General features: G+C 37.8%; 2 protein-coding genes across 4 annotated transcripts in view; both read left to right on the forward strand.

Annotated features, from left to right (window-relative positions):
• LOC102205025 (sialidase-1-like) overlaps positions 1-7,275 on the forward strand; it is a 12,457-nt gene extending 5,182 nt beyond the window's left edge. The window contains exons 4-6 of the mRNA XM_005748694.1: positions 2,199-2,381; positions 5,187-5,406; positions 6,191-7,275. Coding sequence (XP_005748751.1) covers positions 2,199-2,381; positions 5,187-5,406; positions 6,191-6,411 — 624 coding nt within the window. The 3' untranslated portion in view covers positions 6,412-7,275. The remainder of the gene's footprint in view (positions 1-2,198; positions 2,382-5,186; positions 5,407-6,190) is intronic.
• Positions 7,276-8,864: 1,589 nt separating this feature from the next.
• The window catches only part of prrc2a (proline-rich coiled-coil 2A), a 17,744-nt gene continuing 14,592 nt past the window's right edge, over positions 8,865-12,016 (forward strand). The window contains exon 1 of one of the 3 annotated variants that reach the window (XM_005748687.1): positions 8,865-9,005. The gene's annotated coding sequence lies outside the window, so the exon portion shown is untranslated. The other 2 variants (XM_005748686.1, XM_005748688.1) reach the window with 2 other exon arrangements.

Raw genomic sequence — 12,016 nt, forward strand, 5'->3', positions numbered from 1 at the left:
AAAAGCACTGGTTTGAGTTTGACATCAGAGTTTTGCAATGTGCAGCTGTCATAAAAACAGGCCAGCTTTAATAAAAAGGAAAAAAAAAGAAGTCATGAGCTCAGAAGATAAAGGATTACTGAGGATTGCACTGGTTCGTGATTGCTGTCTCTTTTATTATTCTGTCCAGATTAGAGAAACGACACCTGGCTTTGTTCTTGTTTCATTTCAGACAAAAAGTGGTCAGTAGTAGCAGCTGAAAGTATATAAACCTCTCACAGAGCGTTAGTTTATTAAAATGGACTCAGAATCAGATGCAAACGGAGCTTCTTGTTGTTGCATTTGATGCACAGTATGTCTTAGTTGTGGTCTAACGATTGTACTTGAGTATTTTTCAGTTACCTGTAATTGTAATCAAAATACCTCACACTGACATGACTTCCTTAAATACTTTCATTAATCCTAAACAGGGAAGCAATACTTAAATCAGACATAAATAAAAAAGGCATCAGTGGAAGACAAAGTGTACATGTTGGGATGTTTGTGTCTTTACTAAATGTCTAAATATACTATGAATCATCTCAGTGGCTGAGCAGTTGGGATCCTAAGTGTGAAACCCGAACGTGTAGCATAAATTTGTAACCATGAATGCTCCCTAAAACTATAATGGGGTTTCCAGAACAATGAGAAGTATAAAAAAATGTTCTGTTGAAATGTCACTTTTTCCCCTTGCATGCCTCTGAGAGGTCAGAGTAAGGCTGTCGATGATGAAAGGGTCCTAACTGTGTGAAGGGAAGTGAGCTGGAAGTGCTGAAGTATTATTTCATTAAGCAGAAGATACACTGGTCTACCTTTTATGAAATAAAAATAGATAATAGAATCCCAATTAATGCTGTAACCTGCTGATATGTTTTGAACCTTCACTGAAACATTATGTTAAGTGCGAGGTGAACTATAAACGCTGCTGTAATAAAATCTGCTTCTTATGATGTTGTTGCCTTCCCTAGAACATGCAGATTCATTTTTTTTATTTTTTTTTTATTATTATGAGCTACAGTCATGTGAAAAACTAAGTACACTCTGTGATTCAGTAGCTTGTAGCACCACTGTTTGACTTTATGACTCAATGACTGTAAGGTGCTCAGGTCCTGTGGCTAGGTGCTCCAGCGCCGTGCCTGACAGCTGGTATGAGGTGTTTGTGCTGATATGCTGTGTTTGGTTGTCAGGTGGTGCTGTGCACGATGAACAAACAGCTCCGCTTTGGCCTCGTCTGTCCAAAGGACATTGTTCCAGGAGTCAGCGCGACTCTGCAAACCTAAGCTGTGCTTTCATGTTCTTTTTAGAGAAGACAGGCTTTCTCCTTGTAACCCTTCCAAACAAGCTGTGCTTGTTCAGTCTTTTTCTAAACGAACATTAACTGTAACATTTAATTTGCTAGCTGAGGCCTGCTGAGTCTGAGATGTAGCTCTCAGGGATTTTTATCCAGCTTCTCCCAGCATTTAACCATCTGACCTTGGGGTGAATTCGCTGGGACGTCCAGTCCTGGGAAGATCAGCAGCTGTCCTGAATGTTTTCCACTTTTGAGTCAACTTCAAATTGTTTGGAAACCCAGACTGATGGGCAGCAGCAGTTGCTCCTCTGAGATCATCGCTGGTGTTAACACACACATGAATGCTCCAGACAAGCAAACCTCTGCTTGCATAGAGGTGCTCAGCTCACACACAGGAATATTAAAGCTGGTTTATAAAAGAAAAAGTTAGAGCATAATGTAAGGCACTGCAAGTGTAACAGCACCGATATTCAGTAAATGAACCTCTTTGTTTTTGTGTGAGCTATATTTATACTTGCCTTTCTAATATGGACTTTATTCAATTGAATTTAACCAGATGCATAGCTTTATTTTCAGCTTTGAATGCATTTAATCCAGACAGTAATGTCTGCAGCTGCTTGTTTCTCTCCACAGTCTATATCAATCTTTAAGAGCTGTTATGTTTGTGGATAATACACCTTTTTAATCAGTAATATGACACAAAACAGTATCTGTAAAAAAAATAAAATAAATTATTTGAACACAGCTCACTCGTTTAATTCCTCTCCTCTTTGTTTTCTCTGACTTCTCAGCTCACCAACCGTGTTTAAACATTAAAAAAAATACTAAATGATGATAACCAACAGCTGCATCCCTGAACTGTTTTTTGTTTGTGTCTTTTGGACTACAGAAGCGCTTCAATCCTGCAAAGGGGAGGTTGGTGGTTTGCGGTCATGGGACACTGGAGGGCGACGGTGTTTTCTGCATCCTGAGCGACGACCACGGACAAACCTGGTACAACGGTGCAGCGCTGAAAAGCATCCCCTACAACCAGAAGAAAAAAGCGCAGGACTTCAACCCTGATGAGTGCCAGGTATGGTTGCTGGTGCCGTCGGTCAGTTAGAGATTACAGTTAGAGCCATTAGTATTTGAACAGTTACAGAGTTTTTTGTCATTTCCACAATTAAATTAACTTTGTTGTCAACATTAGCGGAAAACTTTCTTTGGTTCACCATGCTGCAGATCAATTCATAATCAATCCATAATAAAAATACTGGTAATTATTCATACAATAATAACTACATACACACCTTTTTTCTACCTAGTGGCATCAGAATAAAGAGGATGTTCTCAGACAGCAACAACAGAACGGCGTTTTTAAGACGCCAGTGTGATACAGATTATCTAATGAGGTTTGTTGTCAACCAACAGCAGTTCTGACAATGCTGCCCAGTTTGTTTCTATCTGCCACACTCAGGTTACCATCCCAGATGGAGATATTGAAGCTGACATACACCAAAAAACAATGTTTTTGTTGACTTAACTTTTTAACTTCCTAAAAAAACAAAACAAAAAACCTCTGACTAGCTTTCTTGTTGATGACATCAATATTTTCCATAAATCATACTTCCCATAAATCTTGTCATCTTGTCCTCAGACGCTTGAAGCTTTTACTGACTTAAACAGACTGATCAGAAAGTGAAAAACCTGTTTTTTGAGCCTGTGTAATTCAAGGCGTTTCCCTTTGTCAGCATTAATCAGCAAATAACAAGATTTACACCAATCCTCAAATCTACATACCTGAGCAAAATAATCAGACTTAAAATTCCCATTAAAGAAGCCAACAAACAGCCATAACATCAGCAAATGTTAAACATTTTCACATTCCATATCCTGTATTTGCATATCATTTATATAAACATAACAGTGGTGATCAAACATCATTCAGCTTTAGACTCTGTTTGTATCCTTAGAGATTGAAGAGATTGAGATTGAAACTCGCTATGCAACCGCTGTGAGTCATCAAGTGAAACTTAACTAGCCAACCGCTGTAACTGCCTGACATACAGAGAAGCTGGGTTCAGCTGTGGCTCACCAGTCAGCCTGTAATTTAACATTGTGCCTGAGTGAGCTTCTGTTTTTTTACACATAAATATCCAGACCACCAAGGAAAAGGACAAAACAGACTTGGTGAAAGCGGGATAAAGTCATCGTGGTTTTGTGGAAGTAAGAACGTTTCCTCAAGCAGGACAGTTGCTAGTGCCTTCTGTGCTCACAGCTTCACAGTTTGTTTGCCTCAAAGTTCAGTTTTGAATCAATAATTGTTCCAAGATGTTTATCAGACTCAAGACGTTATACCACCTGGCCCTTTATAGCTGTGACCTGTTGTGTGTGTGTGTGTGAACACATTTCCTAAAATCAGACCAATCAATGATTAACATCTTTTGACATTTTTTAACTGAAGAGAGGACTCAACGTGCCATTTAACAGAATCATGAGGCTGGCCTCCTGCAGCTGACTAACAATAACAGAGTCATCTGCATGCTTTAGCACAGTGCTGTTTCATACCTACTCTAGCACATGTTTGTGTACAGGTCAGCAGGTCAGGTCAGAAGGCCACGTGCTTTTACTCGTTCCAAAGACATAATGCAAACTCTGAGATGATAGAGCTTTCTCGGCTCCAGAATTGTGGAAGGATTTATCATCGCACATCAGGTGATCTCCTTCACTTACTTGCTTTATAAATAAAGTGGTACAGGATAAATAATACCAGAGTTTCACTACACTACTACGATGGATTTAAAAGTGCAGACTTTCAGCTTAATTCACGATTACAAAACGATTAACTGTTTATAAATTATGGCCCTTTTTATGCACAGTCCCCCATTTCAGACGCTCAAACACGATAGGAAAAATTAACGTATTGTTTTTAATGCTTTTAATAACGACTCCTTGAAGTCAAGGACATCACCGAATGTTGCATTTCCTCCTTTAATATGCTCTGTCAGGCCTTTACTGCAGATGGTTTCCTTCCTTGCAGCTTATTTGAGGCTTTTTCTACATTCACTTTTCTATTTAATAACTGAAACGCGTGCCGTGTTTGGTTGGATCAGGTGACTCGCTTGGCCTATGAGGAATATCCAGTTTCTTGTGAAATTCTTGAGTGTGGTTTGCAGTTTGCTTCTGTCAGCAGTCACATCATCAATAAACACTGGTGACTCTGTTTCATTGGCAGCCGTAAATTTCCATGTCATAATATTGTTTCCATCATGTTTGACACATGATGTGGTTTGCTTTGGATCATGAACAGTTCCTTTCTTTCTCCATTCTGTATCTTCCCATCATTCTGGTATCAGTTAATCTTGGTTTAATTTCTTCAACCAATATATTCCAAACCTGTGGAGGCTCTATTAGTTGTTTTTATGGAAAAGTATAATTTGGTCTTCTTGTTCTTGAGTGTAACTAATGATTTGAATCTTCTGATAGACCTACGTTAAACAGCCACTTCTCTCTTGTTTTTCTTTTTGTCTTTGGAAATGTTTATGTGGAGTTTTAAAATGACTTTGTTTTGCTTGCATTACAGAAAATTATCAAGTGGTTCTTGGGGAAAAGTCACACTTGTAGCAGCAAAAATAAAGTTTGGTGGTTATTAAGTTAAAGGGGAGTTAGCATTAGTTTATTTAGTGACATTATGAGGAAGCGTGAATGCTCATAGTGCACTGTTGTGAAGTGTGGTTCTGCCCTCTATTGGTAGTAAGTTGTTGTTTTTGTCTTTAACTTCAGTGTAGATTCTCCCATTTATTTTATTCAGTGCAGTTATATGAAGGCATCCCTATTACAATTGTAATTATAATCTTTCACCTTTGATACACTCTTTTCTCCGTCTGTTCTTCTGCAGCCAATTGAGTTGACTGACGGGACCATCGCCATCAACGTCCGGAACCAGAACAACTACCACTGCCGGTGCCGCATTGTGGTGCACAGCTATGATGGAGGGTTGACCCTGCCCTTAGAAGGCCTGATTTTTGACGAGGCACTGGTGGATCCTGTAGTGGCAGCCGGAGCTCTGCAAAAAGAGGGCGTGATCTACTTCACCAACCCCTCCAATGAGCAAAAGAGTAAGAAACACGAGCACTAAGCTTTTTCATCTCTGTGTAAGACTAGCAAAAAGTTAGTTTTGTGTATGAAGAATGTTACTCTTTATGTATTCTGTATGCCATTCTAGTGAGAAATGCTAATATGAAACATGGTGATCTCTGCTCCCGTTTCTACTCTTGGCTCATATCAGTTGCATTAGTTATAATTATTAAATATTCATGTCCTGTTACCCCAAAAATGTCCACCCAGTTAGTTCCTGAGTAAATTTAGTATTCACTAATAAATTTAATTTAATATTTGGTTACTTTGGCCACTTTTAGTGTTTTCCTTTACGGCACAATAACTACTTTATATTCTTATGGAATCCAATGATAATTAAGTTTATTTCAGCTCCCCTAACTTATCTGGTTTGTTTTTACTGTAGCTCTATAAATCATGGCAACTTTCCACTTTTTTATGAACTGTATTCACATATGAGCTAAAGTACAAGCTCAGTAAAGCTTCATAAAAAAAGTGACTTTCACCTTATTTCGGTTTCAATTTGAACTGAAAGTAAACACAGAAATCTGATGCTACACAGTGATCCATGCACGCCAGTTTGAGGCAAACTTTCTGGCAGAAAATGATACCATGATGCAATGCTGTAATCAGATAGATTGACCTTGTTTCCCTGAATCTTTGCAGTACAGGTGGAAACTGCTTAATCAGCACAAAACACAGAGTCTCACTGATGAGAAAAAACCCAGGTTGAAATGATCCTGATTAAGTTGAGTGGATAAATAAGTGATGCTTTATTTCCTTCAGGAGTGAATCTAACCCTGAAATGGTCGCTGACAAACGGCATGTCTTGGGAGAACAAAGCTGTCCAGATATGGGCAGGTCCGAGCGGCTACTCCAGTATGACATCACTGGACAGCGGCTCTGTAGAAGACCGCAAGTACATCTTTGTCATCTACGAGAAGGGCCAGAAAGACTATTTCGAGACTGTCTCGTTCACCAAGATCCACCTGTATGGTGGTCGTTAAGAGCACACGAGGACGTAGGTAGAGCAAAGTCAGACATGAACTATGGTGCAAACTAAACATAAATAACTTATCTGTTTTGTCTCAGATTTAAACACTTAAGGGAAAAAGAAAACCGGAAGAGGTTTGTTTTTTGTTTTTTTTTTTTGTTTTTTAATCCATCAGCTTTCTCAGGAAGATAAACAGACTCATTCTAGGATATCACGAAAATGGAGAAAGAAGAATCTGCACGCACACATTTTGTGATTACGCCATCAAAAAAGATTTTTCTCTCATGTAATCCTTCTGTCCTTTACCTTTTTCAAAGGGGGTTTAAATCACGTGTTTTGTAACCCTTTAATTTTAGCGCCTTGAGGCGACTTATGTTGTGATTTGGCGCTATATAAATAAAATTGAATTGAAATGAATTTTATTTGCCAAGTAACTGCACAGCTGCAAAATTTGGGCAGAGAAATATGTCAAAGCAGGAAATGCTGAAGATTGTTTTACAGACGGGGTACATAGTTTACAAAAAGCTGATTGTTAAGTATTTTGTAAACCTAATTGTTTTGGGACAGAAAAAAAACTGTTTGAGTGTGTGAAAGTGAAAATTACTTTTGAACCACTATAGATGCAAGTTTTTTCTTTTACTATCATAAAGTTTGCTGTGAATTCATGCTGATTGAAATCAGTTCTACCTTTAGAAAACTTGTAATTGTGTAAAATAATGGCCTAAAAAAGCAAAACCTTTTTTAAAAGATATATATTTTCACTTATAAATTCTCTTTAATTGTTTCTTTGAGGTTTAAATAATTGTTTCATATACATGTGTGGAAGAATGTGTGAATGAAAAGGTGCCTAACGTAACCCAAAATGTATTTGTTTGTATTTATGGAGCGGAAGCGGAGTTATTTTATTTGTGTATTTTAAATGTCAGATTATGACCAAATGTCTTTTGTCTGTAGTTGCTTGGCGGATAAATGAATCTGTGCTGTAATGGATTTTCCTTCTTGTCACATTGTCCTTGTTTTTATGGATTTGATTGTGGAAAACACACTTTTTATGTCTGAAATGAAAATAAAAGGGAGGGACTGATTTAAACCACAGTTGAAGGCAAAAAATGTCACTTCATGTTTTTCTCTATATGTCTTTGTGATACAACTCTAATATAAGGGAAAAAACTCATTTTTTAAGTTGTAAAATATTTACTGCTTTTATTTTGAAACTTACTTTACATTATAATGAAAATCAGTGTGCTGAGTTTTCCAAAAGAAAGAACATTTAGTTGGGATATGAATATGAAAATATATTCAATGATCAGCAGTTAGGCATATCAACAGGTTAACATATTTTGCATTTTAATAGAATGTAGTTTAAAAAAATAGATTAATTATGAATTGCCTTTTGAAAGTCACAATTGAGTCGTGAGGTAAAAAAATACGTTGCAAATGTCACGCCAACGTCAATTTTTCTGACATGTTTTTGTTTACGCTTGGAAAAAGTAAACTCAAATACACATATAGGTCTTTATTTCATACACTTATAGTCAATATTCATGCAAATTAGTGCATATATGGAAAATTAAATCATAACATTTTATAAAACTTACAAAAAAAGACATCTCGGTGTAAGTAATCAGCTGTAGACTTTTACTGGCAATCTTTTTGTTTTAAAAAAATAAGTGGCTCCATAGGCATGACTGGAATTTCACACTGCAAATTATCTATCCATCTATAGTACAACCAAAAGTCTGGAGCCAGTCCTCATTTCTTCTCATTTCTTTATGTAGTCTTCAGGAATGGCTTTCCAGTCTTCTCAAAGGTCAGTGCCTGCCTTTTATTGTATTTTCTGTCAGGATGATCAATAACATTGAGGTCAATCCATGACTGATAAGTGCTTAACAAACAAACAAACAAACAAACAAACAAACAAACATTCCTCTGAAAATGGTCAGGTACAAAGACTGGACTGAAAATGAGTGAAAAAGCAGCCAATGGCCAAAGGAAAACTTTGAAAGATGTTCAGAAAGACTGGAGAAGTATAGTTCAAGACCACTTTAAAAACCAAGGACTGGCTCCTTCAAAGGTAATATAAAGAAACATGGCTCAAAGTCTTTGCACAGAGGTGGAAAAGTTTCAGTTTTGTGTCTTTTAGCATTTTTATTTTCTATTATTATTATTTATTTATTTATTTATGAAGTGATAAATACAGAAATCGTAACATATACAAAATGTCAAATGTTTGTAATCAAATTTTCAGATTTCTGTTTATAAATGTATTACAATTAACATATATTAAAAAAAGATAATGCACCATCTACATATTGAAAACGTGAAATTTCAGATTTCTATTGTAAAATGAATTGTTTAACTTTTCATGGATAAATTTGCTAGATATTTTTGGTATTAACTTTGCAATATTCACATTTCTTTCGGAGAGGCTTCACTTGCACTTTAAAAAACATAAGAGTGGCTTATTTATTTTACTGTAGAGGTCCCAAACGGCTCAGTAGCCGTTGACGGCTCTTTAGGCGACGGATCGAGTCCAGCATTAACCATTTTCTTTTACCCCCTTTTCATTTATTTTTGGGAGTTACAAAAAAAAGAAAAGGAGCACAAGTAAGCCGAATATCTTCTTTATCCATACGTTGCCGCTGGTATCAAAGTTAGAGCAAAGCCAGAGTGTGTTGGTTTGACTATGCGAGAGGATAACGTTGCTTAGCTAGCTGGGTCACTTGCTGGAAAGAGGCTATACGTGATAGCATAAGCTAACCTCACTCAGCGATACAACCTCGAGACAAGTCGGGACAAGACCAGGTCAGTGGTTGGGAAAATTGTGCATGTTTCCATGCGGACATTGGGCAGTTACATTGTACCGAAGAGACATTGTTACTCTTACCTCTGGGCAAGGGCTCGGCGCATCTGTGAGGGTGTTTTTGGTTAAGGATCGAGGTTATTTTTATTTTTGTAAAGGCATAGCTAACGTTAGGTGGCTGTCTAGCTCATTAGCCTAGCTTGGCTAAGTGGTTGACTAGTATTCGCTAGCTTCTGAATTTAGCCACTTGTTTTTTTTAGTGTGTAAACACACATTTATTTACCTTTTAGTAAAGGTCTCTGGGACGTTTGTGTGCTGATGAAATATCTGTTTACTATTAGATGTTTTTTTTCGTGGCTAGTGCTAACGGATAAACGTTAGCGAGGCTTCAGCTTTAGCTCGGAGGGTGTCCGATTAAAAGATGCTCCCGTTGCTCAGTATTGATGATTTGTCAGTGGTTGTTTTTTCCAGCACAGTTAAGTTGTATAGTGTAGTGTATTTTAAGTAGTATGTACCTACACAAGCCAGCTCTCTAATGCTACCCAACCGGCCTGGGTTAGTATGCACAGGGCCCATCTACACCGCCATTTTGTTTTGTTCATCTAATAAAAATCTGTTTTTTTTTCTGCGTTACCCCGGGCCTCCCACTAACTGTAAGTAAGCATAACAGTTTGGTGAGGACGAGCAGTCGTAATGTCACTGTGTGATTCAAAGCATGGAGCTGACAAGCGGTGAGCTAAGTGATAGCTGCGAGGTGTTGAAAATACATTATGAAACATCAACGCAGTCCCCCTCCCAACGAGATCACCGAGGGCCTCTGTTAGCATCGAGCTGGTTAGCACCACAGGAGGAAAAAAAATAAGAAAAACATCACCGCTCCGGATGTTTCTGTTTTGCATATATATGTACAAGGCAATGATTCCTGGAGCTACTAGCTGATTTTTGCCCGTCGTAGTTGGTGTTGACGGTTAGCCTTTAGCTTCACGGGGCCTCTTTGTGGTATACGTTGCTGCACTTAGGGCTCCAGTTAATCCCCATACAACATCTAGCTGACCAGCCATCCCACGACCTAATTTTCTAATCTCATCTGGTTATTGAGGCTGCCGCAGCTTCGTAGTTACCGTGTGCAACCTTTTTTAAAAAGTAATTAACGAAGGGTTATTTGTTTTTGTTTTTTTAAAAGTGACGTCTGTAAAAGCAAAAATCGTACATTTTGCTCCTTTGATGATCGTCAGTGCGCAGTAGAAGGCTGCATATTTGAGTCTTCAAGCATATCTTGGGAATGTGTTGCTGTTTGTGTTATGCAGCCATCTAATGAGACGTCTTCCCACCTTTCAGTTATTTAATGCTTGAGTCACTGTAGCACAGACCTATATCTCTATAATCACTGTTTTCTAAACACAGACAATATAGATTGGCTTTCTCACGTCAGTATTAATTTTTTTTATTGAAGCCAAGTGAATGAAATGATATGACGATGTGACAAAGTCTTCACGATCTTAGAGACCCGTGTGTTCGCAGTCATTGTGCCTAATGGGAGTAGGAGATGGTGGCAGCAGTTTAACCTGATGGATGCAGCCAAATCACTGTGAATTGGACAGATGTCAGTGCCCTGTCTTTTATTGATGTGCAGTAAAATGAGTTCAAGCTAAAGGCCTGGCAGTTGCCATGGAGCCGAACCCTCTGTCTCAAGGCATGAAGAATATCATTTATAATGTGTTTCCATAGAAACCATGGTTCTGCTTTTTCCCCACCTTTTTTTTAAAATAATGTTCATCTGATAAGCAGTGAACGTCTGCTAACTAGGGTTGAACAGTATAGCCCTAAAATGTCATGATATTTTAAGAAAATTAGCAGTTTGGCATTATCCATCCTTTTCCATTGAGTTGCTGTATTTGATGACACACTTCTCGATTTGATGTTTGAATCAATTGAAGCAAGATGACAGCAGCAGCATTGTGGTGCAATAGTAGTGACACAGCATAAGTCAAACGTAGCACAAAAATAGCCTAGGTTTTGTTTTTCCTGGAATGTTTAAGGAGTATAAAATAACTGGTTAACACTTTAGAACAACAGTAAATAAAGTAACTTAACCTTAAGTCTTCCGGAGATTCATGGTATTGTCGCATATTTCTTGGGGTGTTGTGCTTTGGGTTGTGCATTTTAACCACCTGCTCATAGCCCTGCTTCACCACCTTGTAACCACATCAGTAATTTCCATCCACCATTTGCTCTTCCTGTCACATGGAGTGCAGTTAGCAAATTGCTCAGTGGAGCCATTTGTTTACATTTGAGTCGCACATCACTAGCTCCTAGTATCTCCTCCTTTATTAGCTGGTTGTACTTGATCATCTGTTTTTGCTTCAAGCACTGTAACAAGTTTTTTTTTTTCTACACTCAACAGGAACAGTTTTCTTGCATATTTTACAGAGCACTACTTTGGGAGGGGCTTCTTAGGTACTACGCAGCTCTTGCTATCAGACATGACAGGCTTGTCTTATTGTGTGCACTACAGATCATAAACGTATAATGTTGCTATATATGGTATGACATTTTTATAGCACATAAAAAATTATGCTGGTGTTATTGCTGTATTATAAATGGTGCAGTCATATGCTCCCATTAAACTGTATCCATATGGGCATATAAAGATCTGCTTATCTGAATTTATACAAATAGAAAAAATAGAACTGACATGTTGGCTCCAGGTTGCTGCTGATACAGTACCAAACCAGTACCAAACCAGTACTAGTGTTCAGTGTTCAGTTAATAAGCTGGAGTCTTTTCTCTCTTTATATATATATATATATATATA

Source organism: Pundamilia nyererei, unplaced genomic scaffold (assembly GCF_000239375.1).
Source record: "Pundamilia nyererei isolate P.nyererei 1_Seehausen unplaced genomic scaffold, PunNye1.0 scaffold00226, whole genome shotgun sequence".
NCBI classification, from domain to species: domain Eukaryota; kingdom Metazoa; phylum Chordata; class Actinopteri; order Cichliformes; family Cichlidae; genus Pundamilia; species Pundamilia nyererei.